We start from the raw sequence: 21953 nt of genomic DNA, 5'->3' as shown, positions 1-21953 counted from the left end.
CAACTCCCTCACTGACAAAGTCTAGACTCTGTGAATAAGCAAATATATTTACCTTTAAAGGATTAACTCCTGCTGGACAGAAGTTGCCTCCTTCACTGAAAAGTAACTTAGTGTTACACTAGTATTTCCACATCAGTGGGTTACATATCAATGTGGAAAATATTGGACCACAATTGGCTTTCAAACTAGTTGTTTGTACGCATATTTCTTAAACTAAGATTAAAGGTAGGCCAAAAAAAATCCTTTTATTTCAGCAAATACATGTTAAAGCAGGTTTCTTCTGTCAAACCCTGTCCGTAAATTATTCTGCACAGTGAGGCCAAAACATCCATCCATTTTCGTGACCACTTATCCTCTTGAGGGTTGCGGGGGGGCTGGAGCCTATCCCACCTGACACTGGGCGAGAGGCAGGGTACACCCTGGACAGGTCGCCAGGCTATCACAGGGCTGACACAAAGAGACAGACAACTACTCACACTCACATTCACACCTACGGACAATTTAGAGTCACCAGTTAACCTGCATGTCTTTGCACTGTGGGAGGAAGCCGGAGTACCTGGAGAAAACCCACGCTGACATGGGGAGAACATGCAAACTCCGCACAGAGATTAAACCAGGAACCCTCTTGCTGTGAGGCGACAGTGCTAACCTCTACACCACTGTGCCGTCCTGAAGCTAAAACATCCAAGTATTAAATGAACTTGTCATTTTACTCGAATCATGATGTTTCCTTAAACGTACCACATTATTTATTTTAACCCAAACCAGGATCATTCCCTAAACCTAACCAAGTGGTTTTGTGCTGCCACCTGACATAACCTTGAAGGGGCTGTATACGGGTTTCAGAACATACCTATGATTCAGAGATTAAGGCAGGATTGTCTGCACATGGCTCTCAACATGGAGGTGACTGAGCCGGGTTGTTGGCAGCTAACAGTGCAACCAATGCAATGGTGCAAACAGTGCTAGCAACTGCAACCATGCTGACAGACCTAATGGTGTTAACCTGGGGGGGGGACTGGAGGGTGGTTGTTATGTTTTCGTACTACCAACCGTAGCCATATGAGTGCAGTGCAGTGCAGTGCAGTCGGCCAGTGGGTGCACAGACACAGGGACTCACATGTACTAACATGGACATGCAGCTGGACTGTTTACCACAACAAAGAACAGAGAAGCTGGTATTACAACACACACAGAGGTAGCATGACTTCATTCGCTGCTCAGGACGCCATTACACCACTGTATCATTACATAGCAAATGCTTGTGTGCTGCTATATTAAGGCTCTGCCTGTCTTATTCAGCGCCTTTAACCCTTAACTTTGTCACATCAAACAACTAACCTATTTATCAACAGTGACTTGTTACAGTTTTGGATGGCACAGACAGATGATCTTGTCCTGCCTATAGGAGTAGAAAATGCTTCTATGTGTTGCTGTAGGGGACATGGACAAATAGTGAATTTTGTCGTTTCATTTTAAGGACTTGTTGTAAAAAGCTGACTGTGAAAATAGGTTGTCAGGGCCGCAAACACACTGGTATAGTCCTTTAATCTATAAAAAACATATTAATTTCCGTACTACAATGTCAGTTTGCTTACCTTTTATCTCGCCACTGGATCATCACTCACTGGAGAGATGACCCTGAACTTTGCACTGGTGATTTGTGGTTGCTTGTCATTTTGTGGCGACACACAGGACAAAATAAAGTGTATTCACCTTCACTGTAAATCACAGTATAATCACTGTCAGAGCTAAAAACAGTAATGCGGCCTGCTGTAATGCAGCCTCATGGTTTTTTGGAGAGTTGATGTCATTCGCACTCATGTTTGGTTCGTGCCGTTTGTATATGAGCGTGTATAGGGTGCTAATGAGGGAGGAGGAGGCGGAGGAGAGGGGTGGATGTGGAATTGGTGGGATACAGCTGGACGGAGTGGGAGACTGTGGTGAATAGGTAACCATGGTAACTCTGTTGGCTAAGATTTGAATGCAGAGAGAGAGAGAGCAAAAAGGGGAAAGGAAGCTGCAGTGTGTTGTTGCAGTTGTGTGCGGTGGAAGGAGAATGGGGAGGGGGGGTTAAGGGTTAATATGCATCATTGTAGCAGGTTAATCTTTCATCAAACTGAGAGGTCAATGCAGCATTTACCCCATCACTGGACACTACAGTGCACCGCACAAGGGGGGGAATGGAGGTCCAGGAAATAAGTAGTAGTAGGGAGGAAGGAGGTGTAAGGCAGCTGGGAGGGGAGGAAGGGGAGGAGTGGGGGGCTGAATGAGTTTGCAAAAGACTTCATCGAGAGAGGAAGAGATTGTTCCTACTTTTATAGAAGGAGATGGGAGATAGGGGAGAAGATATCAAGGGAGATGGAGAACGGAAGAAGAGAGAGCAGATAAGGAGGGAGAGTTACAGGTAGAGACGATTGTAACATGTGGATAGTGACAGCAGTGAAGCAGAATACAATCAACCAGCCTCTAACCAGCTGTCAGCTCCAACTAGTCTCAGTCTCCTCCATGGACTCTCACTCACCACCTCACCCCAACATCTGAGCTACCATCTTAACCTCAGCCTCCACCGGCTCGCTTTTTTTTTTTTTTTGCACCCTTCGACACTGCTCAGATGCTGTCTACCTGAAATAGCTCTGGCACTTAGTTCTCGCTGGCAAGGAAAAAAAACGAGAGCGAAAAAAAAGGTGGCTGGAAATTAAAATACATAAAAAGGTGAGAGTCGATCCAAAAATAACACTAGAGTGCCTCTTTATCCGTTGGTGCTGCCACCGCTGTGTGTTGGGATACAGATGAGGAGCAGCTGCAGGGCAACACGAGCCGCTGTCCGTGTTGACTGTTGCATCGTTGCCTGGTGTTGCAGTTGTTGCGGTTGCCGTCCCACTACACTGGTGTCCTGTTCTGTCTGATCAGAGATGCTGCTGCCGATATGATTTATCATAGTGTCCTTGTGTGTGTTTTAATGTCATTGAAGCACTGCGTACGCATTATTGATCAATCTCGCCCCCACCCATCCAGCCTCACCTCTCCTCCCTCCCTCTCCCTCTCTCCCTCTACATCTCCACCTGTTTCATATTCCTCCCTCTGTATTGTCTTTTGCCTCCATCTCTCCGTCGCTCTCTGTTTTATATGCGTCTCTGTGTTGTCATTCCCCTCCCTCCGTCTCTGTCTGTTTTATATTCATCTCTCTATTGAGCCCTCCTCCCATCCTCCCCTCTTTCTCTCTCTCTCTCTCTCTTTCTCTCTCTCACTGAGCGAGAGATTATTAATATTAATGTGTCTCTTCTTCTCTCCCTGCCTATTTTCCCTCTTCCACTTTTTTTATATCTTTCTTTTACTACTGATCTCTTCTCTGCTCTTCCCACTATTTATACCTCTCTCTGGGTCTTTATCCCTCATCATCCCTTTCACTCAACCTTCCCTCCATCTGTCTCCATCTCCATTTCTTTCTTTCCCTCTCACTCTCTCTTTCTCCGGCCCGCTCTCTGCAGCTGTTCAGTATTCATCTATTACTGTAGTGTTGATAATTCCCTTCTCTGCCTGCAGCCATACAGTCATCTATCAGATTAATAATCCTTCTCCCCTTCTCATTCTCTGTCTCTCCCTCTTCCCCCCGTCTCCTTTCTTACTGTGCCAAGTGAGGATGCTCAGCGTGTCAAATGAGTTTGCGTGTCAAAGTCCCATCATTACAACCATCATCATTAATAACCGTATCTAGATTGCTGGATGCCCTTATTAAGGTTATTCAGGTCTAAATAACCTGCAGAGGGGAAGAGAGGCTCTCTGCCTCTCCAGGCTGGTGGAGCCTGACTTGAGCTGGCCATCTATTAGTGTTAATGTAGACTGCACCATTCGCTGCCATTCTCCAGCCCCTAGAGCATGCAATGCTGTGCTCGTACAGGAGTGGAATTAGCATTTTAGTCCCACCACCGTGTCTATGCTACTGCAAAAAAAAAAGAAGAAAAAAAAGTGCCTGTGTTTACTGGATTCAGTCTCTTACTGTTTTCAAGGTTTGGGGTTTGCTTTGATGAGTATGAGTTGACTTAAAGTTGCTTAGAATCGCATGTTCAAACGTCAATTCATCAATGTCGTATTAATTGTTATACCTTGGTATAATTAGCATGAACAAACGAGACCACTGCTGAGATGACTGGAAGCCTCTATCTCACACCAGGGATATTATTAATGGTTCTCAGAATCAAGACCACATGTCCCATAACCCTGTTGCTTCCTGTCACACACTAGCTTTTTCATTCTCTTTCCTTTCACTCCTTCCACCATTGCATGAAACCATTCATTTGCACTGGGAGAACAGTAGATTCCCCGTAAAATCCAATATCGTTCAACACTTTGTTAATAAGGAAACGTGGTTAAAACCCTCACGTATAGGAGCCATGGGTTTCCTCACTAGTGGTTTTCTATCCCCAAGAGTTTTTGTTTGATGCAGAAAATACCTTCTTCTATCTCAACCATGACTTTGATTGTTTATCTTCCTATTTATAATAAATGCATGTGGCGATTATGCTGTTGATCAAAGTATATCACATACATCTTCTTTTATCTTTTTAAAACCTAATTAGTGCTGAAACAATTAGCTTATTATTCAACAATAAAAACTTCTACATCTATTTTGATTTAATAATTTAAGTACAAGTGTTACACAGTCAAAGCTTCACAAATCTGAGACCTTGCTGTGTACTTCTTTCATATCATGTAAATTTATTTTACAACTAAAGTAAATTCTGCTGGCAAACATCATTATATTTAAGAGCTGTTTCCTCATATGAACTCAGGGCAATTTCTGCGTAGTCAGGTCTGGACATTGTTCGAAGTTTGCCTTTCATACATGTAACACTTAACAGGAAATTGTGTTAGAAGCATTCTCACCTACTGGAAATACAAAGTGTAGCACCTCGGTAAAGCGTGCAGGAGGCAGCACATGATGCAGATACACTGCGGTCACATAGTTGGTTCATAATTTGGTCATAAGCAACTGAGTCTCTTGCCATTCCCTGATGATTTCAGCTTCCATTATCACCGACGGAGGTTCCTAAATCTCTGGTCTCTCCACTTTCGTTGTCATTTTCATTGCCGCCTTCATGTAGATGACCCCTCTCCTAGAACGACCCTTGAATGATTGTTTTTGTCCAGTTTTGCACGGTCTGCATGCAATGTCGTCAACATGTTCACTCGCTCGCTGGGAATTCTCTAGAGAATTACCTGCTTAGTTCACACGTGGATTCAATAGGACGTTTACACGGACCTTGTACTCGGGAGCTGGCAGGACAAAGTCTGTTTAAATGTCCAATCCATTCGGACATATGCGTCCTTACATACAGCTCCTCCGGGTTAAGATAATTTCAGGTTTGCAGTGCATGCGTGAAAGGGGCTCAGGTAACAAAAATCAGCTCCTGCTTACTGTCAACACTACATAAGTATGTAGCTAGTTATTGAAGTTAGCATTTGTATCTGAGCTAATTTTTGTTACTTGAACTTTTAGATGACTTAATCCCTCATGTATCTGCCTCCTGGTAATTTGTGTCACTTTTTGATATAGAACAGGCATGTCCAAAGTCTGGCCCGGGGGCCAATTGTGGCCCGCAGACCAATTTTAATTGGCCCTCAGCTTGACTTTCAAAATATACCATATGTGCCCCTTTACACAATAATGGCTAATGGAGCAAGATCACTTCGCATTTTTACCCTTCACCTCACAATGATAGGACTATCGTACAGTTTGTAGACAGGCATCACGTAGTAATACTTCATCAAAAGATAAAAATGGTTGCATTTGTCTCATTTTAGTTTCTTATTTTTTTAAATCCATTTGATGCGAGAATCACTTGGCCCCCCAGGTATTTTCACATTGTTTTATCTGGCCCCCATTCAAAAAAGTCTGGACACCCCTGATATAGAAGGTCCAATTTTCTGGAGCAACACATAAAATGGTGTCCTGCTTATCTGAAAACACTCCCTGAACCCGGCTCCATTCAACATCAGCTCTTGATCCAGACAGTGGTACTGGCTGAGATGTTTCCTTGTCAACATAATCTCGTGAACACATATAGACAAGCCGGTCCATCCTATGGCACTGCATGCTTCAGCCCCTTCCTTCATCCAGAGCAAGGGCCAGAGCAAATACCAATGTTTTTACTTCTGTGAATATTCCACAACATAGCAACCAGAGGCAACCAGAGCTTCTTAGCAGAAAAAATGTTGTGCCTACATAGTGCTCTCAAGTGCTCCAAGCAAGAAGTTTCCTTGGAAGCGCCTGGCGTTTTCAGCTGGGAAAAAAACGCTTCGATGAACATGGGTGCAAAGATCACTTGTCCTGCAGTCATTTTATTGACTATATGATTAATCAATTACTTTTGATAATGAAAACAATTCTACCACTACTATTTCAGGCAGCCATTAATTGCATCATTGTTTCAGCATGATTGTGTGTGATGGTGCTCATTTGTTTACAACAGTTATACCAGTGTTTCAAAAATTAATGCCTCTCTGATTAATTTATGTTTACATGCTAAATGCAGTGCTGTAAAGAAACAAATACCATGTTGTCCTACTTTTGATTGTTTCCATATTTCCGCACCGCCTCCTTGAACCATTAATTACAGAAATCGGCTTCCACCTGCCCTGGGTGTGAGGATTTGATTTCTGACAGAATGTCTGCTCAGGGATTATGTGGGATTTGATATGAGCAGTGACACAGAAGTTCTAATGCTTCTCAAAGATTTCTTGACAATCCCTCCCATGATAAGCTATACTGTAGATGTCTACCTATTATTTGTTCTATTCATTCACTGTTGGTGAAAACATGAAGCGCAGTCTGTGTTCTGCCTTTAATATCTGCTCTCTCTCTTTGTCTCTCTCTCTCTTTTGTTTCTTCACAGTAACTCCTGGGTTCTTCTCACTTCACAAAAAGCCTCCTTCAAATCCCCAGACAACACGAGGAAAAAAAAGGGAATAACATCTGTTTATCTGCATATTTCTATGTTCAAAAAACAAGAGGAAAAAACACAGAGATCGACAGAGGACAAAAAACATCTCAGAGGATGCGGAATTAGAAAGAACAAATTGCCACTGGAGGACCAAAGGGACAATAAACCTTTTCTCGCAGATCCACCAGCGTGGAGTCACCTCACCTGTACCTTCGGATTAAAGAGCAGGGTCATGTCCCAGTTGCCATGCGCATCGCCACGCTGACCTGCCTTCCCGGCCCTTCCCCCTTCCTCTTTCTATTGGCCCAGCTGCTATTGCGACTCCTTCTCCCTGGGCCGGAGTTGGTGGGAGCCGCCTCCTCCTGCCCCTCCCTCTGCACCTGCTCCAACCAGGCCAGCCGAGTCATCTGCACCAGGCAAAACCTGGAGGAGGTGCCCGAAAGCATATCAGTCAACACACGATACCTCAACCTGCAGGAGAACTCGATACAGGTAAATATTGGCTGAAGGGAGATGCTCATCCGGTCAAATTATGTCATGTCAATGTTGATTTATGTCACGCATTTCATACATGATAATGAAAATACATATCACATAAGAAAAAGTTCTGTATAGAATTATCAAAGAGACATACAGATATTACGATACCACAGACCTTCCTATGAGTTCTCAAAAGCAAATATGCATGGCTGATATTTTTTAACTAACATATAAGAAAAACTGTCAGTACCCCCTGCAGTCCAAAGTGACCTGACGGTGTATTTGTACCCCCAGTTGAGAAACACTGGTCTAAATGACCACCAGATTCTCACTCAGAACTTGTCAAATACAGCTTGGTCAGTGGCCCAACATGTAAAACTGACGCACTGCTTCATTGTCAGCTTTGGATGTCAGTTTCTGCCTGTTACATGCATACAGTGTGTCCACAGGAATCTTACAGTGTACACGTGTTACATACAGTGTCTTTTTAAAATAAACTTCCGGATGGGTTTAGGAACCAAAACTGCTTGATTAAGTTTAAAGATCATGGTTTGGATTAAAATAAGTACGTTTGTTAAAGGGAAACTGCCAATTTTAAATCAGCTTTGTATCACAACAATGTGGGTAGTAGGCCTGTGTGTAAATTAATTATTGTTAACTTACCTTCATCTTACCAGCGGCCAGATCTCTCTGCTCATCTCTCAGCTTAAATCGCTTGGTGACGCATTTCGCATCAACCAGCTGATTTCTGCTGTTGCTCCAGCTGATCAAATAGAACCCATGACTCTGCTACTGCATTGCCTATTTCTTGCCTTAAATGTCTTCAGAAACATATTTCAGTGCACTGTTTGGCTGTAATACGAGAATTTGTGAACAGGAAGTGGGCTCCATACTGCTACTGAAATACTGAAACCAAACTGTAAAACAGTTTAAATCAATTATGAACTGAGATTCTGTAACTGTGTTGCCCACTTCTCATCTCAGATGTTTTCAGCAACATGTTTTAGCTGACAGTTAAACTGTAATTCAAAATCCATTGACAGCCATATTGTTTCCTGTGTCAAAACAGCCAAGCTAGCCTTTTGTCACCCACCAGAAAAAGCATTTATGGGTTCAGTGCGGTGTAAAGCATTCTGGTAATTGTAGGTTTTCTACCTCTTGAGCAAACCTGAATGCCACAGCCCTTTTCTTCAGTTTCCTTTAGTCATGTGGCACAAATTTTAAAAATATTTGCATCTTTCTACTGCATAGACAGCCCTGTTTAATGAGAGGGCCATCTTTCCAACAGTGAAATACTTCTTTAAGTTATTTAACTTAGAGTATGTTAACTGCATAACGTGGTCACATGACATGGTTAAAATAACTCAGCATTGTGATTTCACAAGGAACATGAGCTGTGCTATCTTGGGTGGAAATCTGGTATTTGTTTGATGCATTCAATAACGCTGACCTCCTATGCGGACTTTTTCGCTCTTTATACCACATCAGTTGCTCTAAGTGTCTAATATTGCCACAGATGAATTTATACTGGAGTTAGCTGAAAGCTCGATGCATCTCACAAAGATGCCTTAGGGTGCCCTGTGCGTTGGTATCAGACACCAAGCGCCGACAATTAACGACCAGGGAATGAAATTACACAGAGAAAACACACATTTGATCACCTCAGTGTTCCTTGTTTTCACTGCTTCTTTTCAGCACGTAGCCTAATGACACACCTAAATATGATCTCATTTATTATCATCAAGAGAGAAGCCTGTGTGGCAGATTCAAAGAGCACAAACAATACACAATTAAATCCGCACAGACACGTACAGTATATGTGCCTTTAACACTTGTATATGCATTTCTTTTGCCTATTACCAGAGGGAACATTCGCTTTTGCAGCCAGTTGTGGATGTTAGGATTAACTTGTTGGTACAGGTTTTCTCTTGGAAACTTTACTTCTGAGAAAAGACAGAAACGTAAACGGTGATAATGGTAGAAAAAGGCACTTAAGCCTCTGCTGAACTGAGGGAATACTTTATGAATTGAAAGCAAGGCATATTTCCATGACACCGGGCTGCCTTTTGTATGCATTACCAATTTATCTAGAGTCCCTAGACAGCGTTATGTGGCTTTACAGCTGCAAGGGAAGATCATTTAACCACAGACCATCAATACAAAGCACATGAATCTCTACATTTATAAACAGAGTGGGTTGATTTTACTCTTTGCAGCAGCATTTGAAGTAAATGGAACCCTCGTCATGTTGCTGACAGTGCTTTGTTCTTTTGTGATTTTAAAGTCATTTCCACTCCATTTTATCTCCTCTAATGAAAAGCAACGAGTTTCCTATACATTGTTAAAATTGTCCAGTGCATCTCTCATCGTGCCAAACTGCTCTGTTCATCTGGACGGAGCACTCTGATGTCCTCTATTCCTCTGAGAAAACATCTTATTAAACATTATGTGACGTTAGCAGAGCATAAAGGGGACATTACGCCACATGATTTAGTATGTGAGGTTTTTCGGAGATGCTGTTCACATGGAAGACATATTAAAGAAATAATAATGATAGTCGTTGCATTTCGTTTTTAGCCTACAAATTCCGATTCGGTTTGTTGTATCCTGCAGCCCCACTTGAAATGATTAAAAATCTAAAAATGTTTTAACACCTGAAGGCATCCTAGATTCTCTGGCTTATTTTTTCCTTCACTGAGTACCCTGAGAGTAAAGCCTTGACAGCTCCCACCCCCTCTTAATATCTCCTCCCCTCCTTCTCTCTCCCCCCTTCTTTGCCTATCGCCCCCTCTTTCTCCTGCTCTACATACAGAAGCGGCAGTGGCCTGACTCCAGGAGTCTTTGTGTGTCTCACACAGGGCTTTGGCCACACATATCTCAAACAATCAGAGATTTAAGGGGCTTTTAGTCGCGCTCACTTGCTGTGCGTCTTTGACTTCCCGCCAACTAAGCTCCAGTTGGGACGCACTGATGCTGGTGTGTGCAGTCCAGGGCCCATGGTGCCCATGATTTCCAGAATCATGTCTTCTTGCAAAAAAACATCTCTATTTGTTGTTCATTTGCAAAACAGATTAAAGAAAAGTGTCTTGTTAAATACACCAAGACAGTTTTGAAAATGTGTTCATTTACTATCATAGTTTTGTCTTACATGGCAATTTGTGGTGATGCTTCATGTGAATAGTCCAACTCTGATAATCAGCTAATTATCAAGGGATTATAATGTGTCAGTAGAAGGTCCCCTGAGTCTCACTGAAACAACAGTGTGAAAAGCACTTTAGTGCCTGGAGCAGGCACTGAAATAAGGTCAGGGTTAGCAATAGGACAGGGTTTACGCCAGGTTTAGTGAAGTGATTAGAGATAAAGTGCTTAATGCCTCCTTTTTGTCACATGATTATTGAATATAAGCATTTAACTACAAATGAAGTGCGATTTTTTCTTTGTTTTTTGCCATTTTTCTAGCCTGGTTCCAGACCATTGACCCCGCCCACTCAACTGAGTAGGCTTGCATCTCTGGTCTGGCATACTTTAATAAATTTGCGATTTATCTCGTCCAAATGCTGGACGGACCAATGAACGCCGGGGGTCTAGCAATTAGCCAATCAGCGCCATGCTGATGTCAAGCTGTACGCCGGTGGGTAACTGGTGAGGATAGCAACTATGGCGACCGCTACAGATCCAACAGACCACATTAACGATGCTATCGAGGTATTTTGCCACTACTTGCGTTAATGGAGGACCAAATTAAGGAAGCTGCTAAACTGGATTTAACGGCGATGCAGCTGGGCGTGCACGACGACGGAGACATTTTAAACGGGCAATGCTCGCTTGTTTTCGGCACCCCCGAGGCATAGATACTAATGACGTCAGATTCTGGGTGAGTTGTTGATCTCTACTGATTGGTTAGGGAAAAAAATCAAATTCCCTCCCCCTTGTAAATCGCCTTCAATGGAGGCGATGTCAGACTGAAGGTTCTGGGAGCTTCAGTCTGACACTCAGGCTACCATTTTCACCACCAGTACCACAGATGGTGTGCCTTGCTGTGGCACCTGATTATATACCAGGTTGTGGGTGTAGTTTGGAGAGCCTTACCTTTGCCACTGAGGACTGAATTCACAAAAGGATTGTGTGGCTTTTGCAGCCGCTAAACCGGTAAAAATGGAGCAAACAGATACCGTCTAATTCACAAAGCACGCGCAGAGGGTGAAATGCTCCATTAACTGCGCTTCCAAGCAGATTGCATCTCGGTGCTCCAGTGATATTTGCACGTATTTAAATGAGGTAATATGCATATATTTGGCACAAAAATTGCCCCTTTCTATGCAAATGAGCCTAACACCAGCGCTAATAGCCACATACAGTTTGAGTGAAGTAAAGAACGTCTTTAGAAAGCTGGTGCAAACTGGGCGCTCCTCTGTGGAAGCCTCTCGCCAAGACTTTCCAGTGATCGTGGCAGCAGTGATCGTCTGTTAAATCAGTATGTAAATAATATTTTGACCTTATTATTATAATCATTATTACTTTAATGGCATCTGAAGATAGTGATGCGTTGAACAGGTGACAGTCTGCGGTCGTTCTCAAAACGCACTTCTATCACGCACTTCAAAAGCAACTTTCAATAATTTATTTTACGAAACGGGGGAAACAAACCATTGTTCTGCCACGGTGTTCTTCGCGCAAAGCCAGCATTTATACTTTGCCATGTGGCTTATTGCAATCACGGCCAAATCAGGGGCAAACTGCACTCAGCTGCCAAACTTTGTGGGCGTGTTTACGCTGGTATATCATTAGCACAATATCCTTTGTGAATAGGATGTTAAGACGGAGCAAACTACAGGTGCAAGTGAAGTGCAATTCAAGGTGCTATCAGTGGCTGCAGTTCATTCTTTGTGAATTAGGCCCTGAGTATTTTTTGTCCTTTAGTTTGGCAATGAAACTAAATCTGAGCTTAGGGAATCTTCAAAACAAAAAAAGACAACTGTGTTTGTTAGCAGGTTAGGGTTAGGGTTTTGGGTTTTACTGTCCATCACCCAAAATATATTGTTTTATCAATAACATGGAAGCTCCAATATGGAGGCCAGGGTGTCCCTCCCCCCCTCGGAGCCAGAACATTGAAGGGAAACACACAAGTAAAAGTGGCTGGTGTCGCTGTCAGCAGTCAGTGGGAGTCTGTCTGAAAAGCCCACCTTCCGCTGCAGATAGCAGCAATAGTCACTGGAGTGGAAATTTCAGCTGTTACCACTATGAGCAGAGAAATGAATTATTTATATTTGCATGGTTTGCTTATTTAAACATGCGTTTAGCCATGTTTGTGCCTGTGAATCATTAATTGACTACCTTTTTTTTTCTTTACATGATTTTATAATGTTTCGCTCATCCACACCATCTCTAAATTTAATAATATAAAAATAATATGTCAGTATTACAACTTCATATCTGTTAAATTTCTATATCTAATGATATGGCTATCATAAATTAAATATTAATCATCAATTAAATTGTACTTTTGGGAAAGCTTATACTGTATGTGATCCCTAAGAAACTGATAAATAGTAAAATAAATTCAATGAGCCTCAGCTGTTTCTACTCAAATATGTTTAATACAACACAAATCTGATATCAGTGAAGTCTGTGACTCAGCACACATGCATGGAAAGGGACATATCAAACACTTAAAATACAGAGCAATCATTTCAGCCTCATACAGTATCTGTCCCACGTCATTCAGACCCTTGTATCATCACGTCACCAGACAAGAGTCAAAGTGTGAGTGTCACTCGGGAGCCTCAACAAAGTTGACATCTTATCATCCAGACAGACAGGAGCCATGGGTGTGTTACCAAACAGGCCTACTTGGCTCAGGCCCAGGGACCCAAGGGCTCAAGGGGCCCCTAAGCCAGAGCCTCTGTGTGAAGTTGATGTTATTAACTTTGCATTTCTTGTCAAATGGCTTAGTCATCATGTCAATAACAGCTCCCCAAAAGTCCTAAAAAGAAAAACTCAAGGAATAGTTTAAATATTAATGCTGAAGATGTCACAAGAAAGAAACCTCCATGATACATTTTAAGTGAGTGTTTTTACCCCCTCAGTTTATCCTTAGGATTTTAAATGAGCTGAGATGGGCCCCTCAATTCAGTAGGGGCTCATACACATCTGGGCCCAGGGGCTCATTATGTCATAATCCGCCTATGGCATGAGCCTCTCAACGTAAAACATGCCAATTGTGAAGGGCACTGATGCTTCTTAGGTCAACTACATGTCCATGCACAAATGAAACATTCCTATGAGACACAGAATCAAACATTCTTTATGATAAAAAAAATCCTTCACAGTAATAACGTATGATGGTTTTAACTGTGTTTTGTTTTTGTAATTCAAAAGGAAATTAGAACCAGAGCCAAATGTGCATAGATGACCTACACATCTGTTTTTAAATCTACATGAATCATTCTACATGTTGTACAATAACGTCATCATTATCTGTTACTCTCTAGGTCATCAAGTCAGACACTTTCAAGCACTTGAGGCACCTTGAGATCCTCCAGCTCTCCAAGAATCAGATCCGTCAGATCGAAGTCGGAGCATTCAATGGCCTCCCCAACCTCAACACACTGGAGCTCTTCGACAACCGCCTCACACTGGTGCCATCACATGCCTTTGAGTACCTCAGCAAGCTGCGGGAGCTGTGGCTGCGCAACAACCCCATTGAGACTCTGCCGGGCTATGCCTTCCACCGTGTGCCCTCGCTACGTCGCCTGGACCTGGGTGAGCTCAAGAAGTTGGATTTCATCTCTGACGCAGCCTTTGTGGGCCTCATCAATCTACGCTACCTGAACCTGGGCATGTGTGGGCTGAAGGACATTCCCAAACTGACAGCCCTTGTTCGGTTGGAGGAGCTGGAGCTGTCAGGAAACCGACTGGAGATCATCCGACCCGGCTCCTTCCAGGGCCTGGTGTCCCTCCGCAAGCTGTGGCTAATGCACTCACAGGTGTCCGTCATCGAGCGCAATGCCTTCGATGACTTGAAAAACCTGGAAGAGCTCAACCTATCCCATAACTCCCTGCACTCATTGCCCCATGACCTCTTCACACCCCTTCACCAGCTGGAGAGGGTACACCTTAACCACAACCCCTGGATCTGCAACTGTGATGTGCTTTGGCTTAGTTGGTGGCTAAAAGAGACGGTGCCCAGCAACACCACCTGCTGTGCTCGCTGCCATGCTCCCCCATTCCTGAAGGGCAAGTACATTGGAGAGCTTGACCAGAGCCACTTCACCTGCTATGCGCCGGTCATCGTGGAGCCACCTACAGACCTCAATGTCACTGAGGGTATGGCCGCTGAGCTCAAGTGTCGCACAAGCACCTCCACAACATCTGTCAACTGGATCACCCCTAATGGCACACTAATGACCCATGGCTCTTACAGAGTGCGGATATCCGTCCTGCATGATGGCACACTCAACTTCACGAATGTCACCCTGCGTGACACGGGCCAGTACACCTGCATGGTCACCAATGCTGCTGGCAATACCACGGCGACTGCTGTCCTCAATGTCACCGCTGCTGATGCCAGTGTCAACTACACCTATTTTACAACAGTCACAGTGGAAACAGTGGAGACCCCAGGAGAAGAAGAGTCTGCATTGGTAGCCATTAATGAGACATTTATTCGTGTTCACCCTGGCCCCACGCCCTCGGGACACCTGTGGCCAGAGGGTGTTTCTACCACAGCCTCCTCTCTGTCAGCAGGTTGGTCCCCCTCCTCTCCTTGGGCCACCCGACCCACCTTCACTGTGCCATTCACTGAGCCAGGCTTCTCGGGCCTGGATGATGTGATGAAGACCACCAAGATCATCATTGGCTGCTTCGTAGCCATTACCTTCATGGCAGCGGTGATGCTGGTGGTGTTCTATAAGTTGAGGAAGCAGCATCAGCTGCACAAACACCATGGCCCTGCTCGTGCCATTGAGATCATCAATGTGGAGGATGAGCTTGGGGCTGGGGCCAGTGGGCGGGGCAGTGGCATCTCAGGAGGCTCCACCGTGAAGCAGAGCGGAAGCAGTGGAATAGGAGGAGGCCAGAGCCTCAGGCTGCACCACCCAGAGATAGTCAACCTGCCAAACCTGGCTCGATCAGAGCACCTCAACCATTACTACAAAACCCATCACTTCAACAACAACATGATGGGCCTGGGAATGGGCACTGGCACTGGTGTGGGTCTCAACAACAACAACAACCCCTCGCCTTGCTCTCAGTCTCAGAACACATCCATATCCTGTTCCCAGGTTCCAACCAGTGGAGGAACACCCACAGGTGGCACCCTGCCCTCCCCTGTGCCCCTGCCCCAGATGGGTCTCCACAGTTCTCTGAAAGGCCTTATGGGGAAAAGCCAGAATGAGCCCCTGCTTTTTAAGAGTGGCTCCAAGGAAAATGTGCAAGAGACTCAAATTTGAGTAAAAGTGAGAGTGGAAGTAAGAGGTAAGAAAGACAAGATGCTGGTAGAGACAAAAAAGAGCCTGTGAGACCGAGTATATGAGACTGATTGTAGCCTACTGTCCTCGTGGACAGATTCCAGAAAAGATTATATTTCACATGGTCGCTGCTTTGTGTTGTCAATCTGTTGACAGAGAGAAGCAGAGAGGAAGACTGAAGGAGACAGAGTACGATATCTGATCAGCACTAGTCCCACCAATAGCATCCGCACATTCTGTTCAACTAAATCAGACACAAACATATACGATGGAAACCACAAACATCATAATCATTCAGTTTCCTGTGCAGCTTGCTATAGTCTTTGCCAAAGTCCAAGATCATGCCAACTCTTTTCATTTGCGTCCACAATCACAGTGGATAGCTATGAATAAAACACATGAGCCTCTCTAGGTTTTTCTCCAGATTGCTTCGTATATTTCCAGACACATTCAGTGTATATATTCAGAGGGAGACATAATATTGGCCATTGAACATGTTGTCAGATTAGTGTTTGGCAGAGACACTGAATAACAAACAATGGTTTGGGTGAGCGGTACGGTCCCAGGTTTCCAGGAAGCACTAAAACAAAACAGAGAAAGCAAAATTAGAGCAGTGCAGCGACTCTGTCCAGGACACACGTATCAGAGTAGTACTTCGCAGAGAGCCAGAACAACAACAATTGTTTTTTTGTTTTTTTTCCAGAGCAGTTCCACTCTCACTTTCTCACTTTGTTTTCCCTTTCACACCGTACTGGCTACTGTCTTCTTTGAAGGAGGAGAGAAACTGAGTGGGTTATCATGGGAAAAGGAAAAATCCCGTGGCATAAAGGACAATGAGAGATATAAAAAGGACCGAAAGTACATATTATATATACCGTAAATATATTTTCATTCAAAGAAATAAATTATAAAGAATCTTTATCAAGCTTCTGACTGAAAACTACAACGTCTGAAGAATATATTAAAAAAAAAACAAAAGAAGTACACACAGCTGTTGTAGTGGCCCTCCCTTACAACTTTTCCGAACTTGGAACAAGATGGCTGCTCCGACTGTGCTGCATAAGGACACGTGTAGGAGAGTGGCATCCATTTAGAGGGAGCTAAAACAAAAACCTGGCAAAGTGTTTGAGTGAATTTATTTTGGTCTCGACTTTTTTGTAGCCACACGAAGTGTTTTCCCTCTCCTGTCGCATTCACATAAACAGGGTCATTGGAGATGGGAGATCTTTACGCTCTACTGCGAAAATATGAAATACGACTATGGCTCTTCATCATTTGGTATACTGTGTAGCTATAGCATTAATAATAATGATCATAATGGTAATAATGATAACAAGCTTTAGCTTTATTTGTCATAGTGATCATTTAATGATCAACAATATGTTACAATATTTTATTGTAAAATGTTGCACATGCTAGTTTAGCATGCTCCCTAAAGACAAAATCTAGATTTGCTTAACATTTCAGCAGTATTGTATAACAATGATGATATGACACATTATTGTTATTATGTTATCATTATTATCATTCATATGACTATTATTATTACTACTTGTGCCTAGCTGAGAAGTACTTCTTTTTTCATTTGTATATGACACTGAAGTTGTTTTGTGACTGATCCTGTTGGACTCCGGCTAATGAACGGCAGTGGGACGGACTCAGCGTGCCACTAAGTGAACTCCACATGCATCAGCAGGAAATAACCTGGCCCTCAAAATGGCTTCCTCAGTCCAGCTCCTCACTGACTCGTCTGCTCTGATGTCTCAAGCAGTCAGGACCCCTCATGTTATCACGCATTAAAGACAGGACATGAACCTTTGATGAAGACTGCTTCTTTGCAGGGGATTATTTCACAACTGTATCTCAGTGTTATCGTGTGTGAGTGGATTTCATGGCAGCAGGGAGCTAAATGGACGACAGGCATTGCCAAGCGTTTTTAAAGGTAAGCGAAGCTCGTTCAGTGAAGAAGGTGACATACAGACAGAGTATACAGTGGTGGGAGAATTTTTTTCTAAAGAAAAAGGACAATTAAATGAAAAAATATAGAACCTTATAGATCTCTTTTAAAAAAACAAAATTATTATGATAAGTGTTTTTCATTTTGGGTTTTTATCTAGTTTGATTATTTTCTGTTTTTTTAAATCAAGTGATATCTTTATTGTAATATTGTTATTGTTATTATAATTAGCTAATTACACTGGTTATAATTATCAGAGATGTTCTGTTAGCAGAGGTCACTTTGAAAATTAAAAAAACCTGGCACATAAAATGGCAGTTGAAGTCTGTGAAATTTGGTGGCTATTTTTTTTCCTCCTTTTTGTTCTAATCAACTTTAATTGTGGTATCACTGTTTGTATCCCTTTGGCTCTGCTTGAGATGAGACATAGCGAATGTGAAATGGTCAGCACTGGGTCCTTTTTTTTCTGCACAGGGGGACAGGAAAGGCCCTGCTCTGGTTTACAAGCTCACTCACACTCGCTCTGTGCTTTCCTGAATGTCATCGCCATCACAGTGCTCCGAGTGCGATTGCGCTATGTCAACACCTCGTTGCCATGACTACACACTCGGACAAATGCGCCAAACGGCGTCACCATTGGCGCCTCGTAAGGCACCCCGTTGCCCCTTGTCAGTCACGTTCCTTTTAGGTGCCATATCTTGATGAGCCGACCAGTGTTCCTTCAATGGTAGCAAATCAACCTGAGCATTGTACCCATGTCTTCACATAAAACACCCCCTCCTCCTCCCCTCCAACCCCTCAGCATCCTGCCATCAGGTTTCCCTGGCAACTGTTGCCGCTGCGACAGCCCTTATCACAATGTCTTGATTTTGGTTTCGAATGCTAAACAGACAGGAGCAGACGGTATAGAATTGCATCCATTTGTGCATGTGCATCCATCTCAAAGATTTTTTTTCCTTGTTTCCCTGTTAATGTCTTTGATTTGTTTACACTGGCAACTATGTTTCTCACACCAATGACTTTCTGTCAGTGAATCATGCGATTTACATACAACTATCCCCTATGCATTTAATTTGCATAGGCCCCACACCATTGCTAAATGCATTTATGCACCCTACACTTGTGATTAACACTCAAACCCTGCATTAGTCATTAACATATTTCTTCCCCAGCACAAGGGATCCATATTCCCCTCACAAGTTATTTACATATTCATCTGCCTCTGTGTGTGCAAATAACGAAGAAATTATCATGTGGGCATGCTGGTGGGTATGAGTGCGGTGTGTGTGTGCGCGTGTGTGTGTGTGTCAGTTTTGTGTACATCAGTGGCTGAAAGCAAGGACTGTTACAAAAGCTATTTGCCCCTAATTCCTCAGATACTGTGTGCCCTGCCTATCGCCCGTAGTAGCTCATCACTTTGGAAAGCATTGTGTAGCCCCTATAGCTCCTGCGAAGTGGCACAAACCAGAGGCCATGTTATTGAGGCTCGGTGGTGGAGAGAGCAGCGGTTGAGCCGGAGACACACAGTCACACTGCTGCAGTGTCTGAGTCACAGAGCACTGAACACACTCCCAACACTCTAATGGAAATGCTGTGTTTACTGTGCAGGAAGGGACCCGCTCGTTCACCCATTCAGGGAATAGGTGAAAAACACCAGAATGTGTGTGTGTGTGTTTGTGTGTGTGTGTGTTTGCGTGTGCAGCTCTGGATTACGAAATGCCTGTTGTACTGTGTTGTGTAAGGCAAAGAAATCAGGACATTTGAAGCGTACGCTGTTTATGGCAAAAGATGTTACACCATTGTTGATGCAATGCTGCTCAGTGTGTGTGTGTGTGTGTGTGTACATGTGCGTGCATGTTCAGGTGGGCTTATGCTAGCTAGGTTGTGGAAGGAGGGGAAGGTGGAGGAGGGGCGGTCAGACCTCCATTTTAAATCCCCAGTTTAAACCAGCTCTGTCTGTCTCCCTCTGCTTCAGGCTACTTTTATGATCCTCTCACTGACACTTAAAGTAAAAACAGGATTTTTTCTCCCTCACTTAAGCAGCTCCCCCCTCCTTTCTCTCTCTCTCTCCCTCTCTCTCTGCATACTGGGATAAACCCGACTGATGAAAGGTCTGTTCAGCCTCTCCTTTCAAGAGAACATCCCCAGCCTCCTTTAACTCTTTGTCAATCTGCCACACTAACTTGAGGGTCAGGGGTCAAGTCTAGTGGCGGCTTCCATTTACCGCACGCCCTCAGCTGGCTAATCAAGGTTAGCGTTCCCATTCTGAATTGTGCCATTTGTTTTTTATTGTTTTGCCCTGGCTCAGCTCGATATGAGAATAACACCTGTTGGTGAAGCTTAAGTGATTTTTAATGTGCATTTTCAGTGGCAGTATTTATGGTTAATCGCCTTGACAGTGATGTGACTTTTAGTCATAATCATAACGATGCACATGAAATGATTTGCTGCTGCTCTCTTATGGTGCTTGAGGGTTTGTTTTAGCACATATGTGAGAGCAATACAGGCAGTGGTGCCTCCAAGGGGAGGCCATGGCCCTCCTTAATAAAAATGCTGACCACCCCACTGACCCCCCTAGCGAATATAATGTTTCGGACCTAATTGTATTGCGGAGTTTTGCACAGCGACGACCGGATTTTTGCTCCCAAACCACAAAAAAATGTGATGACACAACAGTCTCCTTCACTACATTATTCTATGCTTTCTTTGATTTTCACATGGGCTAGTCATCCTGTTTAATTTGTCCTCTGATTAAATCGGAACAGTTGAAACAAGTTGTAGGAAGCCTCTGCAAGTAATTTGTTGCTGGCAGACACTCTGAGCTGCAATAAAATGGTTAATCAGCAGTGCCGTGCACTGTAGAGCCGATGCGCTGCTGGTTCTGCCAGCCTGAATAGAATATAATGTCTATACAGTAGCCTTACTGTTGTGTGTACAACCTTAATAGACTGAGCTGAGTGGTGATGCGCAGGTTGACCCGGTCGTTTTCAAAACACACTTGTGTCATGCACTCCAAAAGAAACTTGTTGGAACTTTAAACAATAATTTATTGTACAAAACGGGGAAAACAAACGTTGACAAAAACGGTTCCATAATTCATATTAAATTCAAAAGATAACGAAAAACAGCTACAAGTTAGAGGGAATAGTGATAAAGTGGTAAAACTTGGCATTGATCCACAGCCTCAGACGGATGCGCTCAAGCGTGCCGTGCGTACAAGCTCAGTTGGTAGGCGATAATATATTTTCACATTTTTAACAATGCAATTTAAATAATGAATACCTACCCATAGAAACGAATACTCGAATATCCGAATATCTGGGTACAGCCCTACCACTGACATAGTGCCAGACTTCAATTGGTAGCTGCTGCGTCAACAACTGCGGCCGCCTGGTGCGCATTATATCACCGCGAAAGGTGCCTTTGTGTGTCAGTATAGAAAGCTCAGATCACTTACAAAGTGGCGGTATTTGATGAATTTGGGATGAGAATGGGATGTATAGACACATAAAACATCAAATCAGGATTGTTGTGGAACTCAAAATGTTAGCAGTACTAATATTGACATGGGTTTTTCACGAGCCTATATACTTAAACAGCATTAATAAATTCCTGAAATACAGTTGTAGGTGTTGGTTTTGGTGTGCCACCCCAACATTTTCAGTGGCCCCATGTGGCCACCTCTATGAAACATTCATGGTGGCACCACTGGATCAAGGTTTAGTCTGCTGCACATTGTGACCACTCTTGCGCCGGTCCCTGAGGGCGGTGTCGCACACATGTTAACCTTAGCGCTACAAGCCCTGTGTGAGCTCCACACTGCTTAATTTCTTTTCTGTCACCCCCCCTTTTTTAAAAATAGCAGTGAAGCGACAGCAGAGCTCAATGCATTATTGATACACATGGTGTCAATGATGCATGTGCTAAGGCACCAGTGCTAATTTTCTCGCCGTTGCAGAGGCCACGAGCATCAAACCGCTGTAATTTATATGCATCATTATTGCTATTAGTTTTCACACGGCCATCAAGATGGCCCGTGAGAGCGGAGCCAAATGTTGCAGCCTGTCTCCTCACATGATGGCTGCTGTGATTCTGTTAAGTGCA

General features: G+C 43.5%; 1 protein-coding gene across 2 annotated transcripts in view; it reads left to right on the top strand.

Moving 5' to 3' along the window:
• Window positions 1–17889, top strand: part of lrrc4ba (leucine rich repeat containing 4Ba) — a 39930-nt gene extending 22041 nt beyond the window's left edge. For both annotated transcript variants that reach the window (XM_049562300.1, XM_049562299.1), the window contains exons 2-3: window positions 6897–7436; window positions 13916–17889. In XM_049562300.1, the coding sequence (XP_049418257.1) occupies window positions 7191–7436; window positions 13916–15874 (2205 nt within the window). In that variant the 5' untranslated portion in view covers window positions 6897–7190 and the 3' untranslated portion in view covers window positions 15875–17889. The remainder of the gene's footprint in view (window positions 1–6896; window positions 7437–13915) is intronic.
• The last annotated feature ends 4064 nt before the right edge of the window (window positions 17890–21953 follow it).

Source organism: Epinephelus fuscoguttatus, linkage group LG19, assembly GCF_011397635.1.
Source record: "Epinephelus fuscoguttatus linkage group LG19, E.fuscoguttatus.final_Chr_v1".
NCBI classification, from domain to species: Eukaryota; Metazoa; Chordata; class Actinopteri; order Perciformes; family Serranidae; genus Epinephelus; species Epinephelus fuscoguttatus.
This window is presented reverse-complemented; position numbering and strand designations above follow the sequence as displayed.